The following is a 24,571-nucleotide window of genomic DNA, read 5'->3' as shown; positions in this document are numbered from 1 at the left end:
ACGAAGGACTTTCTCAAATCACAGTATCATGAAAAGATTTGTTCAAAGCTGGTCCCACAAACTATTTCTTCTGGGTTTCGCAGCAGAAACTGAATAAAACATGTTTCCATCATTTTAAAGAGCAAATTGGCTTCACAAGCCTTCTAACCTAGCATTTGAGTGTGTTCACTCAGTTGTATCCGACTCTTTGCTATCCCGTGGACTGTAGCCTGCCAGGCTCCTCCGTCCATGGGATTTTCCAGGCAAGAATAGTGAGTTGCCATTTCCTGAAGCGAGAGCAGCTGGGATGGGTCTCTTAGAGAGGTTCTAGACTCTCCTTTCCCAATTTTCCTACTTTTCATTTCAAACAAGAGACTGAAATTATTTAATTGTGGGATAGCTCAGATTTGAGGGAATTGCTTCAATGATGTCTCTAGCTTCACTGACCTAAACACTTTTATTTGCAAAGGATTTTATTTAAAAGAAAGTACCGCCAGCTAGTGCTTAACCACATAGATTATCAGGAGCTTCTTCCATGACACTGAGTGAGATAGCTGAGCTGGGAACTTTCACATGTGGTTAAAATTTAAGTCATTAATGAAAAGGTATCTGGCAAAAGTGGGAAAAGAGTTGAAAAAAGGTGAGTTTTTCATGAAACTGAATGTAGGTATTTTCAGAGAACCAGATAACCCTCAGGAACAGATTTTATGGCCATTTCCAATATCATTTAGTTCAAGCCACTCATAATTGCTCAAATAATCTTTGGATGATCTGTTTGGTGGGCAGACTTCTCTTCCCATTGAGGGACACACGTTATCTGAAGGGCATGTATAACTTACATGTAATCCAGGATATTAATCAGTATGGAGAGGGAAATGGCAACCCACTCCACTATTCTTGCCTGAAAAATCCTGCGGATAGACAAGTTCAGAGGATTACAGTCCATGGGGTAACTGAGAGTCAGACATGACTGAATGACTGAGCACATTAATCAGTAGAGGGAACACCAGCACATTATTTTAGTCATGGTTGGTCAGTTACAAAGAAAAGAAAACTAATCAATTTAAATCCTTTTGTAAGGAGTTTATTGGAAGAAGAGTATAGGTTTCATGGGAAGTAGAAAGACATGAGATGGTTTCCTCTCTTTTTTTTACTTTATCACCTACTGTTTCTCTCTTCAATTAGCAACTTTATCTTGCTTTTGCAACTTCCAGTTCATAACGACTTTTGGGCTCTGATGGCACTTGTCTTTTTAGTTATCCTTATTTTTGTAATCATATTGAAACAGGCTGGGACAGGATCCTTTGCCACATTCATGCAGTGCTTGCACCTGTCTCCTCAAGCCCCCACCAAAAAAAGCTGTAAGGGACTAAAAGTAACAGTGTGCACGCATGCACAGTTGGGGCAAATTCTGGACAACAAGATACAAAAAGATCAAAACCATCCAATTGCCACCTCTGTAGAGCTGGGAACAAAAAACTGAGGTCAGGAGTAAAAGCAGGGTAATGGGCATGCCCCTTGCATTCAACACCGCCAGAGGGATGGGCAGACGGTAAGCCACCCCTCCTGCCTGAACTCTGGCCATACCTCTACCCTCACCCCATATAAGGAACCAACTCACACCCCGCCCCCCAACCCACTTAAGCAGCAAGCAAGGGAAGCTATTACTTGTTCTCACTCCCCACTGCTGCAGCAGAGGCCCCAGTAAAGAGTTGCCTGAATTTCTTTTCTGCCCTCTTATCAATTTCTATTTCTTGGCAAAGTCCAAAAATCCCTGTGAGTATCAATATCACATTTTGTCTGTGCAGAACCAGCCTTGAGATTGGTGTGGCAAGGGATACCTGACCTGACCAGAGCCAAAAATTTTCTGAGACTTTAGCAGAATCTCCTGAGAGACAGGACATGCATGGGAAGGACTTGAGGCTGGAGCTGCCAACACCATCTAGCCTTGTAAAGCCCTAGCCTCATGTCAATACAGTAGACACAGAGAAAATGGAAAGAAGCTGTGCTCTGATGGTAGTTTTTGCTACCTGATTCCTGGCTGCATGTGAAGCCAGTCTTGCTTGTTAGTTTCATGAGCCAATAACTTTCATTTTTGCTTAAGTCATTTTGAACCAGGTATTCTGTCAGGCAGGCTTCCCTAGTGGCTCAGTGATAAAAGAATCTACCTGCCAATGCAGGAGATGCAGTTTGATCCCTGAGATGGGAAGATCCCCTGAAAAAGGAAATGGCAACTCATTCCAGTATTCTTGCCTGGAAAATCCCATGGATAGAGGAACCTGGCAGGCTACAGTCCTTGGGATCGCAAAAGAGCTGGGCATGACTTAAACACTAAACAACAACAACATTCTGTCATGCCTATCCCTGAAAGTCCCAAATGCTGTAAACCATCAGCCCCGGATTCCACTGAGTCAACCCCATTCCTGACCTGACCTCATTGCTCTAGACTCCTGATTGGCCTTATTAGGTAGGGCTTGCTCAGGAAGGCATGGAGTTCACTGTGGTATGTGAGACAATTCTTTGCAGAGGTAAAGGTGGGCAGAGTGAGAGGAAGTCATTAACCTCTTCATTTATATTCACTAATTAGAAGTTTGATCTCATAATTAGCCTAAATCTGTCCTGTCTTCATTAAAGTCATTAATGTCAAAATATAAGTGATAATCTACAGAAATCACTTCCAACTTCTTAAATAATGCTTGTGATTTTTTTCACATGAAAGTCTAATGGAAATTTAGAAAATGTTCATTTCCTTGTTATTCTTCTGTGGACATGCCAACAATATTTTAAATTTTTCATTATACCAACTTTAATTTTAAAATTAAACACACTGGATGACATAGGAGGTCAAATTTAAGTGATAAATGAAAATGTATTTGATAAGAAATGCTTTTCATCCTGTTTCTTCATTAAGGGAATAACCCAATTCTTAGATTTAAAAATATCTCTAATAATAAGTCATGATGCAAATAATCTTCTCCCATAGCTTTTCTTTCAAGATATCCAATTTATTTCATCACAAAATAATAAATCTCATGCTCAGAATCTATTTCTTAGCCAAGAGTGGCACCACTGAAGTTGTTCATTGCTCCAACTAAAATTTAAAACTGTTTAGAGAGGGTAAGGGCATGATTTTCCCATGTATGTTTTAGTACCACATTTAACATTTCATAGAAATAAATCAATTTGGGGGAAGGAAATCCAAAAAAAGAAGGGATGTATGTATACATATAGCTGATTCACTTTGCTGTAGAGTAGAAACTAACACAATATTATAAAGCAACTACACTTCAGTAAAAATTAATTTTAAAAAAAGAAATAGGTTCTATTAACATATTTCTGTTTTGACAGTACAGACAGTAAAGATCTGCATCTTTCAGCCTGGGAAGGACGAGGGCTTGGAATTACCCTCAGTTTAGCATCTACTTGCATGATGTTGGCTAGTTATGTGTAATCTGGATAAGCCTTTGTTTCTTCATATTATATTATAGATAATAGTATTTATATCATAGCTTTAATGGGATAATTAAATGAGGTGGTATATGTAAATCATATAATAGATACTCAGTGTTATTATGTACCAGCTATTACTTAAGGCAACAAATAATTTCCCATTATAACAGATACATTCATAATTCATGAATGTCCCTTTTCTACCAGTTGTCAACATTGCCATAAATCTTGCAGAGTTATAAAATTAAATCTACATTTTTCATGAATTGAAATGTTAATGCCCTGTTAAAGCTACTGAAATGTCTCATTCTGCTACTAATTGGCTCTGTGACCGGGGACAAGCACTTAACCACCGTGAGTTCTGTAAAATGACGATTGGGCTGCCCATGATGATTTTTAGGGTCTCTTCTAGCTCCGTCATTCTTTTCCTTGAATCTTATAATGCAGTTAAGTTGCTATGTAATATTATACGAGTCATCATGGGATAATCACATCTTGATTTTAAATGAATCCATATTGATCTCAGAAGAAGAAAAATGGCTGCCATCTAAAACTAGCCTCCCAAATAAACTTAGGATAAAAGCAGAGAGAGAGAGAGTGAGTGAAAGATGACAGTACAATAATTCATATGCTCAGATTTTATAATTTTGGAAATCTCTAAAAATAGTTTTTCAAAACTTGAAGATCAATTTTGTGACACAGGTGTAGTGGAAGAAAATGTGTAGCTGGACATGGTGGACACTTATCCATTAGATTTACAATCTATGGCTCCCCATACAAAATTCCAAACCCAAGATGCCCTAATGACTGCTGTGCTTCTATTTTTCTGAAACTGCAAAACAGATTTGTCTATTAACCACTCCTTTGGTATTTATTTTGAAACCAACTGTGCGGTTCTTGGCCCCTTCACATACAAATGATGCCAGCTCTTGCACAATTCCACAGAATTCTTCCACAGTTCTCGCTTGCGCTGCCCAATTTTTTTCTTATTTTCCCCTCTTTTCCCTCATAAATGGTGAGCATCTCAGGAATGATGAACCCATTAGGAGATCTCTACACATTGGTCTATAAGACACTGAAGGAAAAATTCAAAAGACGCCTCCACACAAAAATGGGGGAAAGTCACATAAATTTCAAACAGAAGAAAGTTCTGTGTGTGGAGAGCCCTGATCCTCTGACAGATGGCACACAGTGCTTGCTGGGTTTGCTCCATTGCAAATACAGAAACAATAAAACCGTTTAGCGATTTTAAAGAGCTCTGTAATGAAGTATGACATTCTAACAAATAAAGGTTTACTAAGAACAGCCAGGATTTAAGGGATCTTAAAACAGGATACTATTTAATTGATGTAAATGTCATTCTCAGGATGGCAAAACTTCAAGAACTTCAACTTGTACATGTGTGTAGGTGTTTAGGGCTATGAGTACAAGCACATGTGCACAATGAGATCTGAAGTTTTAAATGATGTATGCCCATTTGAAATTTTCTTGAGGTTAGAAAAGCAAAGGTTGCAAACCTTACATTCAGTTGCCTTGGGCAAGCAAGAAAAAATATCTGTCAAGACCCAGGTCTCACTGTTAAGGCTGGAGTTGAGAAATGCCCTCCAAATGCCTTCAAGTCAACATTAGCTATGACAGAAGCAAGACTATTATTTAACAGTAGCAGCAAATGTCAAAAACAAACTGTACCTGGCATTTTGACAAGACACTATTGAAAGAGAACCACTTCTTCAGCACTTGTGTAACCGTTGGGGAGAACTCGACAATTAATATCCTGAGGTCTGGTAATAGGATTCCCAGGCTGTTTGGTGATTTCCTTCTGATACATATGAAAGGCACAGGCAAGTGGCGGACACAGGCAAAAATAATCTGAAAAGATGAGGCCTGGAGAAATGGACTGATAGGTTAGAGATCAGGTGTCATGCGGCTAATTAAAACCTAAGTCCTCCTTCGGGCAAGTGCGCTCTCATGGTTGTGACACTATAAAGTATGAGGACAGAGCCGTCGTCCCCAGGCAAGAATAAGATGCTGACAAAACCCATCTCCTGCTTCCCGCATCCTTCCTTCCCTCATGCCGTCCTGTGGCACCTCCCCTGAGCTTCCCTCCCTGGATGACACCGCAGCCCAACCTGGCCAAACCTCCTGCCAAACAATTTCTCAGAATGACGATAACCAGCAAGCATTCTCTCCTGCTTCCCTAGGGACCAGCTCACTGTTGACTAACCTGGTGAGGGAAGCTGTGGACGGTAGTTATCGGTGTCGTGGATTCCTGCATCCTGCTTCCTTCCATTTCAATGGAAACATGAAGGGAGTTTTCCTGATACAGAGGGGATGTCCACATGCTGGTGCAGAACTTGTACTCTGAAGTGAACAAACAGGAGGGACAAGAGAACTAATATCTCACTGGACACCTGTTTACATATTACTGTGTTTAATGTTAACATACCTCTAAGGAAGGTGGTAGTGTATCTTCATTTCAGAGATGGAAAAACTGAAATTTCAAGAGCTTGGGGGACTTGTCCAGGGTTGTTGTTGTTTAGTCACTAAGTCACATCCAACTCTTTTGTGACCCCATAGACTGTAGCCCACCAGGCTCCTCTGTCCATGGGATTCTCCAGGTAAGAACACTGGAGTGGGTTGCCATTTCCTTCAGGGGTTCTTCCCCACCCAGGGATCAAACCTGCATCTCCTGCACTGGCAGGTGGATTGTTTACTGCTGAGCCACCTGCGAAGCCCCTTGCCTGGGGTTCCAGTTGGTAAATAACTCCTCAGGTGTTCAAGCTTGAGTTTGACTCATTTCCAAGGCTCTTTCCTGATTCTGCTCAACCTCAAGATCACACCTTCATTAGCCACAGGATGTTCTTTTTCAGTAAAAGTCTGATGCTAATGGGAATTCTCTGAGTTGTGCTAGACGGGGCAGCCCCAACTTGCAGGACTCCCACAAGTAGCCCCACAGGCAGGTGGGGGTCCCCCTAAGCAGAGCACACCCTGCCTATAAGCTCTTTGGGAGCCATTTAAATATCAAAGTGAGGGACTTCTTTGGTGGTCCAGGGGCTAAGAATCTGTCTGCCAATGCAGGGGACACAGGTTCGACCCCAGTCCATGAAGATACTACATGCCTGGGAACAAATAAGCCCAGTGGCCACAACTACTGAGCCTGTACGCTAGAGCTCAGGAGCCACAACTACTGAAGCCCATCCATCCTAGTCTGTGCTCCACAACAGGAGAAGCCACAGCAGTGAAAGCCCACGCACACTAGAGAGTAGCCCCTGCCTGCCACAACTAGAGAAGCCTGCACAGCAACAAAGATCAATGCGGCCAAAAATAGGTAAAAAAAAAAATATTTTAAAAACCCCAGAGTGAAGTGAAGCCCTGTTTTAGGTCCTACCTCCCACCACTTCCTTTACCTGCAATCTTCACTATGTCCAGACCCACCTTTGGAGTCTTCAGAGTACATCCACCTGTCTGTCTGTCCATGTGGTTTTCCTGTTCATCTCATGCCCAAGAGAACTGTCCTCCCCTCCTCAAGATGATCTGACTAATCAGTACCTGTGCCCTTGCCTTCCAGATGCCTTTCCTGGCTACCTTATAAACATCCTGTTCTTACTCTAACAGAACTTACCATCTATACAAACCGTGTGCATGGATGGATCCCACCAGGCCAGTATTTATATTACAAGCACATCAAAAACTAGACCAGCAAGCACAATAACTCACACAGACTTCTCTCAGACTGAACTTAAAGGTCAGAAGTCAAAACCTGTTAACACATCCTTTCTATGCTGTCAGATTTCCATATGCGACTGTGCCCATAGAGGCTAGAGTAGAAAGTCTGCTATCTAGAGAGGCTTCAGGTCCAAGTTCAGGCATTCCCCCATGGCTGAAGTCATCAGATTCTCTAAGAACACTTTTGTTGACTAGAGAACCCGGATCCCAGAGGGAAGTAAACATGTTAAACATACATCTGCGAACTCAAGGTGTATTCATGTCAGAGGTGCCTTGGTGCCAAGACACTTGGCAATGGTCTTGGGATTCTGCTGGAAATGCACAGGCAAAACAGCTTGCAGGGACTTGTAGGGACAGTACCATGTGGTGGTGAGAATCCTTGGCTGTTGGAGCAAAGTTAGACCCAACTTTGAAATCCTGCTCTGCCATTCAGAAAATCATGGAAGTTGGCAGCTGTAAAACTGCTGATGAGTGTAAAAAAGCTGATGAGTGTCTGCCAGGGGTGGCAGCAACATTTGTAGGAAGCACTAAGGGAACGAATAATTTCCCACACCCTCTCACTTTCAGATGATAGGAAAAGACAAAAGTAGAATTCTTCCTTCTTCCCCTCTGTTCCAAGACATGGATACAAAGTTTATATTTTATGTATTTTTTAAAGACTGTAATTTTCAGTCAGTTCAGTCACTCAGTCCTGTCCGACTCTTTGCAACCCCATGGACTTCAGCACACCAGGCTTCCCTGTACATCATCAACTCCCAGAGCTTACTCAGACTCATGTCCATCAAGTCAGTGATGCCATCCAAACATCTCATCCTCTGACATCCCCTTCTCCCGCAAAATTTTAACACTCCAAAATTTTTCATTGTCTTGTATTTGTGTTCACTATGAATCATTTATGAAGAAAAATATTCTAGTGGGAAGAGAGTGCTACAAAACACTTTAAAACAGCTGTTGTAGGCCTTGCCAGTGATTACCAGTATTTGGTCCTCCTGTCTGTCAAGGGAAGGATCACACATTCCGGCCTCTCTGTGGTTAGCCAGGGCCACAGGAACAGAACTCATCCTAACAAAGACTTAAGGATCACTAATTCATTTTTTCTGGGGGGGGAAAAAGTTGAATTTGACTCAACTTTATTATGAATTTTACATATATTCTGGAAACAATCACTTTAACATATCCTCACCTGCTTTTCCCTCCTGGACAGATCTGAGGCATAGAAAATTCCACAAAGATTTGTGTTTACAAATATCTTTAACCTTCATGTTCAATTTATCAGTGTGCAGCCTTCCCAAGCCCAGTGTGTGGAGACTGAGCACAGCAGCTGCTTCCAGTTGATCCTAAGATGATGGGGCAGCAGTCTGTCTTCCTGTAATATCCTGCTGCAAAATCTCAAGGTTTTGTCAAAGCAGAAGGAACTGTTTAAAAACAGAACTGCCACTGTCATAACTTGGTTGAGCAGACATTTCCGGGAGATCTAGGAGTGACATGTGATGACTACAAAGGGAATAGAAATGAGTTTCATTCAATGGCAGAAATTTCCAGGGAATACATTTTAGAAACTTTTCTTCTAAAACAAACAGATTCAACACTTAGATTCTGCTCAATTGCTCATCACAATGAATTGGTCCATGATCACATTCTGTATAAGTTACTCAAAACGTGTTTCAAAGAGAGACAAAATCCTGCGAATGGAACAAACTCATGGAAACACAGTAGTACTAAATGAATTTATTAATTTCAGAACAGTAATAAAAGGACTATTTTAAATGGAAATGTTTTCTATGCACTCATTACTTTTAAAGCCCACCTTTGGGGGAAGCCACAGAACAACTGGCAGTTAAAAATCCTACCATGGCAAAGCAGAATAGAACACTCTTGTGCTGGCATAGAATTTTGATTTAAAATCAAAACTGTCCCTTGTTCATGAACATTCTCATAAACAGCACAACCAGGGCAACAGTGAAAGGGAAAAATTGCCCATATATGGCAATCAGTTTCAACACGAGGCTCATCAATAGCCCAGTCTTTCACAGGCACATCATTATCTATCTGATCTGCTAAAGCTGATCCTTAACAACATTGTCTTCAGAACAGTTGACATATCCTGGAAAAGTCTGTCTTGTAAATCACAAAGAAAGATGACAGGTTTCACAGATTTCATCAGTGATAAAAAGAAGGGAGGCATAAAGAAAGTGATATCAGGATACTTACCCTTCCTGCCACGATTATCTCAGTGAACTCAATAAATGTATTTCAAGGAGGAGAAAACAAAACTTCCATACTCCAATTTTTATTGAGACCAAGTAAGAAACCACTGACTTAATCCATTTATCTCAGTTCCCAACTAAACTGAGTTTTTGAAATGTAAAGACAAATGAAATGATCAGGCAGATGGTAAGATTTTATGGTATAAAAAAATAGTGAGGATGATTGAATCAGGGCGGCAGACTGGTCAAGTTGTAGCTTCTCCCACCTACCCCAAATCCACAGAAACAACAAAAGATTTTCAAAAGGAAAAGGAATCCACTATACTGCCAGGTAAGGAGAAGTATTCTCCATGGACTAGCCACTACAAGGAATCCATGAAAGCAAGAAAACAACTGAGGCAGACAGACAGAGAAAAATCACAGTTCACTCAAGGAAAAGATGTGCTAAAAATGAAACCAGAGATGGCTTATGCATGGAGCCCAAAATACCAAGGGCAACAGACCTTGTGAGCTAGGAGTCTTCCTACAGAAGTAGCCATGTGGCCAACCCCTTCACACTTCTACTGACCATCTTGGACCAGACAGACACAGTGTTTGTTGCCAGATGCAAGCTGTGTGAGCACTAAGTTCAGAGAGGCCTGGGAGGGGGCCTAAGGTAGACTGGGGAGCGCTCACACCCACAGACAGACTGAGCACAGGCTCATCCTGCCCTTCCCTGCTCTTTGGAAGAGTTTAGAACTTTAGATTAATTAATATCCTCAGAAAATGCAAGAATGACCACATATATACACCGCCCAAAAACAGAGATCTTGGAAATTTAAATTGTTATCACTGAAATTAAAAATTCAATGGACAGGCTGAACACTGAATGGGCACAGCTGAAGAGCAATTCACTGAGCTGGAAGTTCCAGTTAAGTAATTCTTCCAGAATGTAACCACAACAGAGAAAAGCTAAGGGGTATATAGAAAACAGGAACATATCAAAGATCTCCCAAACAGAAGAATTTCAGAAGACCAGAGAAGGTGAACAAAGGAATAGTAACAACAAAGAGAGAAAAAAAAATTATACAGAATTAAAGAGATGATCTCTGATTAAACAGGATCAATAGGATTTACTCCTAAACAGCATGAGCTTTTGGATCACCTAGGATGTTGAAACAACTAAAAATAAGCACATAAAGAGAGGAAGGGACTCTAATTAGAATTCCAATACAATCAAGCATTTGGATAAGCTGTTTCACTCAAATGGGCATTAGGACTACAGACAAGACCTTCCTTTCCACCCAGCCTCTGGGATCAATCGTTTCAGTAGCATCCATACTGCTACCAACAGCTGGTCACCCAGGCCTTGGACCTCCACCCACTTCTGTGAACTATGGAAATACAGTTGTTCAGATCACATCTTGGACCTCGAGATCTTGAAATGAGCCACTAAATTCCTCTGACTGCAAACCCCAAGCCGATCACCCTTCCCATCAAACAGGGTCTTTGGCCTCCTCAGACTTGCTGTCCTTTCACCTTCACTGTTCTCCCATGCTGCCAAGTTAGCACTGCTGATCCAACTTCCTTCCTCAGTTCATCTGGATCCCACAATAAATCTCTTAATGTTGCATTAGGAGCCTCCATTAATCTTCCACAAAACTTTGTGCCATGTCTACCAACAATCTCTCCACTAGACTCAATATACTCCATCACAAATGGCCTAACCCCTGGGCTACTAGCCCATTTGGACATGACATAATCATGTCAATTGGCTCTGCTGCAAACATCTGATCTCTAGCCTTACCTGGGTCCTTGATGGCCTCAGAACTATCTGAAAAGTCTTTCTTTGCTTCATGTCAGGTCCTAAGCCCATTCTTCATAGTTACATCCCAAATCTCCACCATTCTTCCAAAGTTCTCTAGTTGCCCCAGCTACCCTCACTCTTAACAAATGACAGTACATCATCAGTGATAGTCACTCAGTCACGTCCAACTCTTTGAGACCCCATGGACTGTAGCCTGCCAGGCTCATCTGGCCATAGAATTCTCCAGGCAAGAATACTGGAGTGCGTAGCCATTTTCTTCTGCAGGGGATCTTCCCAATCCAGGGATCAAACCTGAGTCTCCTGCATTGCAGGCAGACTCCTTACTGTCTGAGCCACCAGGGAAACAACATATGATCAGGCTTTTCTCAAATATATTTTGTGAGTTATTAGTATACAATGATATACTCTAAATGTTAAGGTAAAATAGGTTAGAAAAAAACTATTTGTCAACATAGAACAATAAGGTATTACTTCCTGTTCTTACGAAGTCAATTATTCCTTTCAATTGCACTTCATCCTACCAGTTACCGTGCCTGAAATTCCCTCCTATTTTGGCTTCCAGATCACTCTTCTGTTTCCTTCCTACTTCTGACCACAACCCTTTCATCTCCTTCACCAGCTTTCTGCCCACAGGCCAGTATGCCTCAGATCTCCTTCTTTTCACTGTAACATGCTCCCTAGGTGATCTCATCCACTCCTACAGCTGCATTTATTACTGTCATATGCTGATGACTCCCTCATTACATCCAATAACACAGACTCAAATATCCAACTGCATATAATCCTCTTTCCCAGGTGCCTTCTACACATCTCAACCTCAATATATCAAATCAAACTCTTATCTATTCATCTACTTTTCTGCATTCCTCTTTTGGTTTACGGAAATACCATCTACTTACTTTTCCAAGAAAGGAAACTCACCTTTCACATTTCTCCTTCCTAAAAACTTATACCCAAGTAAACAAGTTCACATGATTTAATCCAAAATGTACCTCAATGCGTTCCTCACTTGTCATTTGCAAAGTCACTACCTCTCTCTCACCCAGAACCTCCACCTTATATTACATGTATCTACACCTGTGAGAGGCAACCTGGGCTGCAAATTAGAATCACATGGGGAACTTATGAATCTCCTAATGCTCAGAGCACACCTCAGGTCAATTATAATACATTAAGAGTCTCTGAGAGTGGGATTCACGATCAGCATATTTTTATAAGACTCCAGAGGACTCTAACATGCACTCAGACTTTAAAATTTCCAGATATGAGCCCACAGAATGAAAGTGCATACTGAATACTAAGCAAGAAAAATGAAAACAAATTTAAAAATGAAACAAATAAAAGTGAAATAACCTCAAGGATAAAGGTAAATTTATGAAAAAGTGCCTAGAGAGACAAGACATGTTACTGTTAGTCACTCATTCATGCCCGATTTTTTGCAACCGCATGACTGTAGCCCACTAGGGTCCTCTGTCTTTATAATTCTTCAGGCAAGAATACTGGAGTGGGTTGCCATTCCCTTCTCCACGGGATCTTTCCAACCCAGGGATTGAACCCAGGTCTCTCACACTGTAGGTTGATTCTTTACCATCTGAGCTACCAGGGAAGTACCAAATAACCTCAAGGATAAAGGGAAATTCATGAAAAAGCTCTTGGAAAGACAAGACAGATTACCTACAAAAGGAAGAAAATTACACTAATAGGAGACTTGTCATCTGCAACATTAGATGACAGAAGACAAGTTAAAAAAAGTCTTCAAAATGGTGGGACTGGGGGGAGACTGAACCTAGATTCTATGGCCTGCTAAACTGCTCTTCAAGAATGACTTTTTCATACACACAAAGCTAAGACTCTACTATTCATGGACCATCACTTGCAGAATTACCTTACAAACAACATTATGTCATTATCCAGGTAAGTGAGCCAAAAGACTAGGGAAGTATTTAATGATGTTGACCCAATCTGGATTTCCCCTGGATGTGTGAAATAGATGCACCACAGAGAGGACTCAATGACCTCAATGAGGGTAAAGTAGTTCAGTGCAAACAAATAAAGATTATAACAACAGTATGACCAGTGTTCTTGCTAGTTAATTTTAATTATTTGCTTGAGCTTTCATAGAATTTTAAGTTTCAGTTTTCAACTAGTCAACATTTGACACTTTAAATAATAAATGCCAGGAAGCACTGCCTATACATCCGTATTAAAATACATTTACCATCTTCTTCCATTGCCAAGAAAAAAAATATAATATACTTATCAAAATATCAAAACAATATTATTTTTGTCAGAAACACCTTTTCTTGTTTTCTAGGTGATAGGAAAATAATTCAAGAACTTAAAGTAATAATTATTCAGTTCCTGTAATACTAATACTAGTTTCCTTCATTTTTCTTAATAAATTCAACCATACATGTTAAATTTTATTAAATTAATCCTCAGTAGTAAAATTCTAAGATTAACCACAAAGAAGAAAAAAAGACTCTTAACCAAGATGATAATTATGTATTTAATACATCTTGCTTTAAACAGCAATTTCCAAAGTAAACACATCATAGACCTTATAACTTATTAAAGATTTATAGTGCTTACAAAGTTGATTCTAAAAATATACCTTATTTGTTCTAAATGAATAACATTATCTGGAAGACAGAATAATAAATTATAGTAGCATGTTTACCACCACTACAGTTAAGATTGTGTACATATATTCAATATGAAATCAGGATTTTCATACTTTCAGCCTTAAAACATAAGAGCAGATTAAAGTTTGGCATATAACATCTCAGTCTGATAGCGATGGTTTTAAAATAAAAAATGAAAAAATATCTAGTTGACATTACAAAAGCAGCACGCACGCGCACACACACACACACAGACACACACACACATATACATTCTCTCCCTCATTCAATCCAACACATACAGACACATACAAACACAAACACACACGCTTCCAGAGTAAGCAGAAGATTTTGCCTTTGTGTATCAGATAAATGCCATCTATTTCAAAAAATATAAAAATTGGAGAAAAATTTAAGAGTATATTTAAATCATACTTCAAAGGCTCCAGCTGTTGGAAAGATATGCATGAAACTATTATTGGGATCTTTAATGTGCACAGTATGCCATCCCAATTCAGTCTTAAATAATACATTCCTGAACTGTTCACTAATGAGCACATGAATACATAGGACACCATGTGCCCATCCACTCCCCAGATGGCAATCCACTGACAATAAATCATATGATGCAGCCCAGCTCAAATGGTTTACTTTATAGAATCCAATAGATTATAGAACCCAAGAGAAGTAGAAATTTCACTTGGACCTGTTTGGGGTTTCTTATACATTCCATGTACAAAAGTAGTAGAATACTACATTGTAATTGACAGTTAATATTACTTAACACTATGGCACTGCAGAAGGTCTTTTTGTATTTCTAAAGCATATTTATTCCAGTTAAATTATTCAGTGGTCCCTACTTTAAATTTCTAGATTTAGACTCAAAACAATTTAATGCTGATAAACTCTCCTGCTTGTCACTTTTCACCTCCAGTAAAATCGGTCAAAACAAAAAATTACTCTGAACTCTCTCTAGTAATTCAGGTTTGCAAATATTCCATGGAAGTTCTTTTTCATCATATATTTAAACACCCAAAGCTCTTCGAGATGACATTAAAATAGAAACTAACCACACATTAGGGCACCCATAACTCACACTGCTGTAATTAGAAAAATAAAAAGGCACAACAGTAAGTGAAAGAGAATATACCAGCTTTCCATTTGCTTTTTTTTTTTGGCTTTCCTCACATTTTATTTCATCAACTTTATAAATTGTTCAAAGCACTCTTATAGTCTGCATGACGGTAATGGAATTATTTTGGCACATTAACACTGTGATACGATATATGGTATACCAAAAAAATTAATTTAAAAATGTCATCTATTAATCAACATGTTTTTTAATATAGCATATATATATTTTACAGTTATTTAAGTCAAATACATAAAGGCTTGTACTTGATTTACAGATGAAGCAATCACAGATTGCAGTAACATATGTATGTGTGTATATATATGTGTATGTATGTGTGTGTGTGTGTGTGTGTGTGTATATACACACACCAATCAACGGAAAAACTGCATCCTGGCAATTTTATAGTCCGAAGTTTTGTTGGTCTATCTATCATTTGCATGCCTTTTTCATCTTGCTTTTCTGTACAAAAGATATATTTCTGCCTTCTTCATTCTTGATGAGATTTTTCTGCAATAACTTTACATTCATACTGTAAAAATTAAAAGGTTAAAAGGTTAACAGAGTAAGTTGATTTTGAATAGCAATTTCCATATAAACTAAAAAGGTATAAATGTAATAGTTTATTAGCATATGCCCACTGTACTCCTCGAAGAATCCGAGAGTTGCACAACTATTAAGATTAAATGACCATTATGATAGGAAAAAAGAAAATTCACATTCTAGAGGCATAGCCAAAAGCAGGAAAAAATGAGATTTCTGCATTACAAGCAAATGACAACAGTATATAATTTAGATCAATCCTACAATATAAAAGGAGGCAAAATATATTTCTTTGTGCGCTCACTAAGGCATACAAGCAAAGGAAACATCACGCACTTAAGGACAGGACTAATATCATAAATTCAGATATTTTTTCAAATAACTTTAAAATTGAAAAGAAAAAATCTACTATATTAGCAAAAGCTTCAAATCAAAACAATAGTTTAGAAATCAGATCAGATCAGATCAGATCAGTCGCTCAGTCGTGTCCGACTCTTTGAGACCCCATGAATCGCAGCACGCCAGGCCTCCCTGTCCATCACCAACTCCCGGAGTTCACTCAGACTCACGTCCATCGAGTCAGTGATGCCATCCAGCCATTTCATCTTCTGTCGTCCCCTTCTCCTACTGAGCCCAATCCCTCCCAGCATCAGAGTCTTTTCCAATGAGTCAACTCTTTGCATGAGGTGGCCAAAGTACTGGAGTTTCAGCTTTAGCATCATTCCTTCAGCTATACAAATGTATACCCATAATTCAAAATAAAGTAAACCAATGGATTTAGGATAACTGGGAGGTTAGGTTACCAAATCTAGCATTGTAAACCACTCAATTCTCTCAGGTGGCTAAAATGGTAAAAGTGACAGCACTTATTCATGAAAGTGCTGTGGCATCTGAATGCTACTCCTTTTGACTTGACATCTATGGCTGGGCTTATCAACAATGTCCTTTTCCTTCTTAATTAAAGTGATCAAACATCTTGATTTGCTGAAATAGTCCTAATTTATATCTACTGTAGCAACATTATTATAAATAGTGCCTCTTCTCACTTTTAAAACTGTCCCTTTTTTATGGAGTAGAACTGTATAGAGGAGTAAAATAATTAATAAAAATTGGAGGATAAATCATCTCACCTATCAGTAACATATTTTAGATTTTCTATCCAGAGGTTCTTTGTATTTTTTAATACACTTGTGATTAAATTCTTCCAAGTGATTTATTCCACTGCCCTTTGGAGAAAATTTATCTTACATCTTGAAAACAGAAAGGTGACTAAATAAGCATGAGCTTACCATTGCCAGTTGTCGACCAATGTTTCCCATTGTTATGCCTCCAGCAAAAAATATACATGGTAACCAAGAACGAACATAGAGAAAATCTGGAGATGTATATCTAGAATAACAGAAAAATTTTTAACAACTCACAAAGGAAGTAAGTACAATGACAGTATTAAGATAATTACAATGGAAATAAGTTACTCTGAAAATTAAAGTGGCTAATGCCAGATTCATTTTGATGTGTGGCAAAACTAATACAATTATGTAAAGTTTAAAAATAAAATAAAATTAAAAAAAAAAACTCAATTCTGAATTCACTTATCATTATTTTAGGATAAAAGCACCAAAAACAATACTTACTGATAAACACCATTATAGACTAGCAGTTGAGTGACCAGAGTTGCCAAGAAAGCAATTCCTACTCCAAGGCCAAAACCACTTCTAGATCTATCAAAAGTCCACCACAATCCAATGGATAGTGCAGCCAGTGTGAGAGACAACTGTATGTTGTTATCAAAATCCACTTTCTGAGATCAGTGTTAAAGAGTCATCTTAAAATTTGTAACCAAATAATATCATCTGTTCATTTTTCTAAAATAAGAGATGTTAATGTTGAGACTAGAGTGCATTCAACTTTTTAATACAATGCACAAGACTAGAGAGGATTAAAACTATGATGGCATGATACTTCACTAATAGATCTTACTGATGTGACATGCAATCTCTCCAAAAACTAGCACAGTATATACATTTCCAATTATCAGATCAGACCCATTATTTAAGAAATGCTTTCTTCGCAAAAAAATGTAACTGGAAGCTTCAAAATACAAATATTGCTAAAGGCACACACTTTTGCTAAAATGGAAACCACTATTACTTCTCAAACAGGTTTAGAATTGTTTGAGAATCATACAGGAACTTGAAAATAGAAGAGTTGACAGCTATTTAACAGGGTACCACAGTCTCTCTATGATTTACTGACAGACACATTTTATAATAATGCAGTTCAGAAACAAGAGTACCAAGGACACACTATCCCTTTCTATTATGTCAACTGTTCTAGTTTTAATTTGTTGAGGAGAAAGCCTTGAAGTGAACATTATCTTCCAACCTGCCAAGCTATTTTGGTTCCTGAGACTTTCTGGTATAGGACAAATGATATTTTATTTCCGTCACCTACTTAAGCATCTATTCACAAATATACAGCCCTTTTCTACTCCAAAATCTCTGGGCAAAATGAAGCTTTATAAATTCAATTTTCTAATTTCTTTGCCAGAGGATTACACTAAAGGAATTAATTTCAAGTATCATTAAAAGGGCATTATCTATATCCCAAAGGCCACATCTTGGCTCTATATTCAGCTCCCCAGAGGAGACTACATATCTTGCCAAACTAACTGGCCATGCTGCAACTACAGAAAAGAGAGAACAAGCTCCAAAAATGCATATAAAACCATTTTCCACTTCCTTTAACACCAAGCTGTATACCACCATCCCCCCTCTCCCACCCAACCAGTGGGTACCCTGAACACCCAGCCTTCTTATGTCTCAGCAGTCAAGGACCACTCAAAATCAGTCCTTGTTTAGGCTTGATTTATAAAGAAACCTATAGTCTATGGGTATGCTTTCTGAAAAAGCTTTCATTCTTTAGAGGCTTTTAAACCTCCGACTCCAAAAAAATGCTTGAGTTCTCTGATTTCTCTATGTAATAAACACTCTTGTAATGAGTGGAGTTCAACATTAACTGGTTCTATCTTTGCTAACTAAATTAACTTTGTCACAAGAGGCAAAGCAAAATAAGGAGACTTCCAGGGAACAGGTAAAAACATCAATCTTAAAAATATTACAATGTGACTTTCTAAAGTCTAAGCAACCTAATATTAAGTCTGTGTTATAAAATTTGTAAACATTTTGGATTTTGCTTAAAGGATGAACAGAACAGGTGAGATGGTTATATTTAAGGATTTCATTTAGCGAGGAAGAAAAGAACCACCAAAGCAAAGAATTTAAAATAGACATGTAAATCTTTTAAATTCCAGAAAAGGTTATTTAAATTTCTCAACTTAAAAAGAACTGAACTGTCTACAATAGAAAGGTCTAATCCAGCAGACAGAGATGAATTTACACACTTGTAGGGCTCCTGGGTCAGAAAAGCAAAGTTCCTAGACGCACCAGGACCTCCAGGGTCTGGACTCGGCTCTGGCACAGCCTTGCAGTATGAATTACTTAGCCAAGTACCGAATCTCTAGAGCTTTCCCTTCTCTTATCTGAATAAAGAAAACATGGAACTAGATTTCTAAGTTTTCCTCCCGATATAATATTCATGAGTCTGTCTTTCTAAAGCCCTCCTAACCACTAGATTTGTTTGTTATAAAATCCTAATTCTCAAAGATTTCACAAAACTAAACATGTTGAGAAACTCTTTTAAGACAAAAAGAAAGGGAAAAACCAAAAATAAGAGCCACTGAGGCATTTTCCAGTGGCTTCACAGATCTCCAAGAACCAGCACAACTGGGAACAGAAAGATAAGATGTGTTTTCAGAATCTAGGACTCGGCTTCTTTCCTTGGTTCCTCTTCTCTAGCTTCTCCCAAACAATCACCTTGACACTTTCTGTTAAGAGACACTGGAATCTCCTTGCCCCATGACACATCCTCTCTTCAGCTAACTGAGCCCAGCACAGAGTTTCAAGAGGAAGCCTCACAGTCTGAGTCACAGGTCTCTTTACTTCCACCTTCTAAGCCGTATCTTCTAGAAAAGGGAAGACTGAACTAGCATTTCCCAGATCCTCTTCTACAGAGGGAAATCAGGGACAGGGGTTCAGGTAGGAGGCAGAGAGGATGACAGGATCAAAACCTTTTGAGGGCAAAAGCTTTTGTTCTTGGGGGCACATCTTTTTCTGGGGAGGGGGTAGAAGGCAGAGGAGAGATGGGAAATAGAGGTTACTTTATCCTTCAAGCCAGAACATTATGAAAACACTCATGAATCAGTAAATTAAAATGTCAGAATCCTTAAAATGATTAAACTTTAAGAATATGTAACTTAGGAAAAAGAAGTTCTTTTTCAACACAGGTCTATATTGGCTACTTCTACTTCTGCCCCTTTTAAGAACATTTATGTGGTTTGTGGGTGTTGATTAACACCAACAAATGACAGTCTTTAAAAAAAGAAACTATATATACATATACATATATTTCAAATTAAAAAAAACAAAAACAACAACAAAAAAAAACTAGTACCTCAAGTCACCACATGTCCGTACCAGCAAATCTTAAATAAAGAAAGAAAAGAAATTCCTTTGAAAATGTACCTGTTTCAATGTTAGAGTTAGCAAAACTAGATGAAGATAATGAAGTAACCTAATTTAAAGAAAAATAGGGAAATTTTTTTTTAATGTACAAAGTTTCTGAGTGATTGAAGTGAAAGGCTGGACCCCACACTGTACTTGCATAGAAGCTTCAACAATGCGGCACGTGTTCTTTTATGACTAAGTGGGTGTATCACAATTCGACAGCAGTGAGATTGCAAGGGTCTGCTTAACCTTTGGTTTCTCGGAAGCTGCCTTGTTATTACGCATCTCATCACAGCAGAAAGGATACAGCGCTGGCGTGATTTATACCAACAAAGACGGCTACACACCGCATCACACTGGACCATTCTCTTTTAAACTTATGTGGTTCTCCTAGATGCCTGTCAATGCAGGGGTATAATAACCCAATCACAGCTGTGGGAGAGAAAAGCAAAAAATTAAGTCATTTCCAACGGTTAAGCTAAGGGTCACAAAAACCATCATAAGCATTTGAAAGATTCTCTAGAAAAGCTTTTCAACTTACTTAACATTAATCATTGATACTATAAACTTACCTCCCAAAAGAAAAAAAAAAGTGAGGATAACACCACTGAAGACAGTACTGTAAATGATTACAACAGCAGTCTCAATTACAACAGGCAAAACAGTATTTCATTGTACGATTCAGAATTCAACAGACTGGACTAGAGATGAGTCATACCACGTTTCTACTACTAATATCTCTGAGACTTGGAAACCATCAAACCAGTTAGCAGTTAAGTAATGTTCTTTTTAAGCTATATACCCATGCAACATGCCATGAAATGACACAAATCTAAAGAGAAGCTTGAAGTGTAAACACACACAAGCTCATCACACAAGTACTACTAGATGGCTATGGCTATACTGCTATATGGAGGATCCTGTCCCCCCATCTAATGTCTTGTCCTGACAGTTCTTTTCAACCTGGCCCTCTAATGAGACTCTAGATCAGCTTGTCAAAGCAGGGAAACTTGCAACAGAAATCTATCATAAGACTCATTCTGCAGAGGAAAAATGGAGAAAACATGGTATACGGAATCACATGTTTTCAGTAAAAACTGAAATTCACAGTTAAAAAGATCAGAAGAAATCATTTTAGAATATTTCTTCATTTTGCAAAGAACATATTGAAAGCTAACAGTGCAATTAATTATGAGTAATTCAATTTTTAACTTAAATCCTTGTCAAACCTCAACATTTTACTCATTTGGTAGGAGAGGATTTAAAATGCTTAAGTTACTCATTAAAAAAAAAAAATAATAATTCGATTTTTAACTTAAATCCTTGTCAAACCTCAACATTTTACTCATTTGGTAGGAGAGGATTTAAAATGCTTAAGTTACTCATTAAAAAAAAAAAAAAAAAGAGTATTTCATGAACCAAAACATTTTTTCAACAAGTTATGAATAAAATGTACTTCTACAGACTAAATTTAATAGGAAATATCTGGGCAGCTTTAGTCTGATAATCTTCCTAAAAACAGAATGTTTACGCTGCCATTTGGTAATAAAAACACAACTGTCACACTGGTTGAAAAGTATGCTTAACATGTCCAGTATTTCCTACAATGAATCATGAAATTATGGTACCCAAACCTAAGTAACCAAAGGGTTAGAAGCCCTTGCCTGGGCTGGTACTGGTTAGCTCTAGCTCACAAGCAATGCATTCTATCTTCAAAGAAAAATGAAATCAATTAATATAAAAAAATCACAAGCTAGCAGACAAATGGAACAGTATAGCAAACAGGCCACACGGCCACCATGCCATCTGGATTTGAGATGTTGCAATGACATATACATTTTCTAATCCACAAAACTGAATGGGCTCTTCCGATTAGGCATTTGCTGAGGATAAATGGTTCACAGACCATCAAGACATTAGCAACACATTTCCGCAATGCAGAGCTCCAACAACTACTAGTAAATTTTAAAGTTTCAAATTATATTCCTATTTAAAAGGTTCTGCTCTAATATCCCGTGAGACTAACTGACAGCATTTCCAAATTTCTACAAAGTTAAAGTGGCAACAAGCATGCCTAACAGCTGAAATATATCTGAATGAATATTACCTCTTCTTTTGTTCTCAAGGGGTCATGAAACTAGCAGCTCAATGTGTCGGTCCTTGCTCTTGCTCCCTCTTCCCCTCCTTTGCCTGTTGCTGGGGATATCAACTAAGATCAGGCATTCCAAGTCAATTTTCCTCAGCAGCTGATGCCACAGGTAGAGAATTATCACATAGAGAGTACTGACATGTGTGGGCAAAATATAAATAAGTAAAATTGACTATATTTTTATGCATGTGATGTCAGACTCACAAGTGAGAGACAACTGAGGAGAGAAAGCAAAAACACAAAAAGAAATTTAAACTGCCACGCTGCCAACCTTGGGATTTGCCAATAAAAATCAAATCCATCGAGTCTGCATGGTTCTTGGATGCTCACTGAGAGGGAGAATTCGAGGGAGCTTGTCACTTCCCATTAAATGTCTTTTTTCTTTCCTTTAAATAAAGGCTTGGCAGAGTCTGAGAGCAACATCTACAGTGCAGGAAGGCTGCACTGTTGAGAGCTCAGCAGAAATGTGTCTGGGCTTCTTCTCCTCTTCCTCCAGTTTCTTATTTTAACACGAGAGACTAAAAATCATGCCTGTGTAAAACCATATGCAAACACAGTCCTGCTTAATCAGATGGTTCTCTGCAGCAAAAATCACATTTCTTGAGGTATATTTCAGTTATTTCCCAGTAACTAATTGTAGGCTACCAAGACCAAAAACAAGAGAAGTTTGTAAAACATCAAGTCATTATTTTTCATGGTAATGTGTTTAATGCAGCACTCCACTAAAAGAAAAAGTTAAGTTAAACATTTTTCAAGGAAAGGGAGCTGAACAAGCACAACCATAGAATGAGGTATACTTTCATGAAGAACTATGACAGGCTGAGCAATGTGTTCATCTAACAAGATGAAGCAGAACCCACAATGTGTCTGGTTCTTCATATTTGCTGGGGATTTAAAAAGGGTAAATGAGTAAGACGTGACTCATTCCCAAAGTGACCACAGAAACAATTTGATCAAGTAACGTGTTAGGGGCAGCACTGCTGCTGCTGCTTAGTCGCTTCAGTCGTGTCCAACTCTGTGCGACCCCATAGACGGCAGCCCACCAGGCTCCCCCGTCCCTGGGATTCTCCAGGCAAGAACACTGGAGTCAGTTGCCATTTCCTTCTCCAATGTATAAAAGTGAAAAGTGAAAGTGAAAGTGAAGTCGTGTCTGACTCTTAGCAACCCCATGGACTGCAGCCCACCAGGCTCCTCCATCCATGGATTTTCTAGGCAAGAGTACTGGAGTGGGGTGCCATTGCCTTCTCTGAGGGGCAGCACTAACAGGGCCCAAAGGTCCCGTCTTTCCTGCCGTATGCCAAGGGGAGGAGGGTGTAAACCTGTTAGGAGAGTAACACAGAAGAGGTGACCCTTAAGGCAGAGTGTTCAGCGGCTGAGTGGTCTGTAAAGGGCTTTCTAATCAAAGGGAAGCATCTGAGGGAAAGCACAGACAACAGAAAATTCCTGGTATCATCTGGAAACTGGTAACTTTAGGCAGAAAGAGTTTTAGAGTCCAGAAATTCTCTGAGAAGGATACAAGCTGGCAGGGGCCATGTGCTAAGTCACATTAGTCGTGTCTAACTCTTTGCAACTCATGGACTGTAGCCTGCCAGTCCGTGGGATTCTCCAGGCAAGAATACTGGAGTGGGTTACCATACCCCCTTCTAGGGGATCTTCCCAATCCAGGAATGGAACCCATGCCTCTTATGTCCCTGCATTGGCAGGCAGATTCTGTACCACTAGCGCCACAGGCGGTGGAAAGCCTGTGGAAAGCATACAGGCCATATAAAGAGACTTTTCCCACAGTTACCGGGAAAATAACACCCTCACACTTGTGCCAGATAGAGGGACAAACGTTCTTCCAGTAGTGAGGGGCTAACACAGGACAGGAAAGGAGGGGCTTGGGGGGGCGAGGGAGACAAAATCCAAGGCAGAAAAACAAAATGACTGAAAATTCCAAGCAGAGCGGTTGAGGGTCTAGACCTAGATGAGGCAAGGGAGAGACGGAAAACTTGGAAACCCGATGTGGGCCATGAGAGAGAAAGGAGGAGCCTTGTAAGGCTCTCCAGTAACTGGGTGACTGACTGCATGGGCCAAGAGAAAAGATGTTTGTTTTGCATTTTTAAATCAGATATTCACTTCATAGGCACAGACACAGTCTAGTTACTAATGATTTGTCAGTCAAGTTCTCCAGTTATTTTAGCCACATAATCTTTTTTTCCTATTTTTTCTTCAGAAATACTCCTTTGTAGCTCTCAACCACATTCAAGAGGTTCTTAACTCCAATTCTAACACTCTGTGCAAGTTAAAAAAGTTAACCAACTTGAAATACTGCCCATTATTAAACTGAAAACAGAGAACCAGGAAAAGGAAAATGAGATCCAAAGGAGTTTACCAGGGTTCTCTACTA

At 39.0% G+C, this 24,571-nt stretch overlaps 1 protein-coding gene across 7 annotated transcripts in view; it reads right to left on the bottom strand.

The window, feature by feature from the left end:
• INSIG2 (insulin induced gene 2) overlaps positions 1-24,571 on the bottom strand; it is a 44,413-nt gene that overhangs the window by 8,646 nt on the left and 11,196 nt on the right. For 3 of the 7 annotated variants that reach the window (XR_003112232.3, XR_006542618.2, XR_006542617.2), the window contains exons 3-7: positions 20,341-20,465; positions 17,103-17,269; positions 16,758-16,857; positions 5,654-5,790; positions 5,119-5,313 (exon numbers count right to left, since the gene is read on the bottom strand). Coding sequence is in view for 4 of the 7 variants with exons in the window: in XM_044924712.2 (XP_044780647.1) it covers positions 5,680-5,790; positions 16,758-16,857; positions 17,103-17,269; positions 20,341-20,465 (503 nt within the window). In the remaining 3 variants the exon portion in view is untranslated. 7 annotated transcript variants of the gene reach the window in all.

Source organism: Bubalus bubalis, chromosome 2 (genome assembly GCF_019923935.1).
Source record: "Bubalus bubalis isolate 160015118507 breed Murrah chromosome 2, NDDB_SH_1, whole genome shotgun sequence".
NCBI lineage: Eukaryota > Metazoa > Chordata > Mammalia > Artiodactyla > Bovidae > Bubalus > Bubalus bubalis.
Note: the sequence above shows the minus strand (reverse complement) of the source record. Positions and strands in the feature narration are given on the sequence as shown.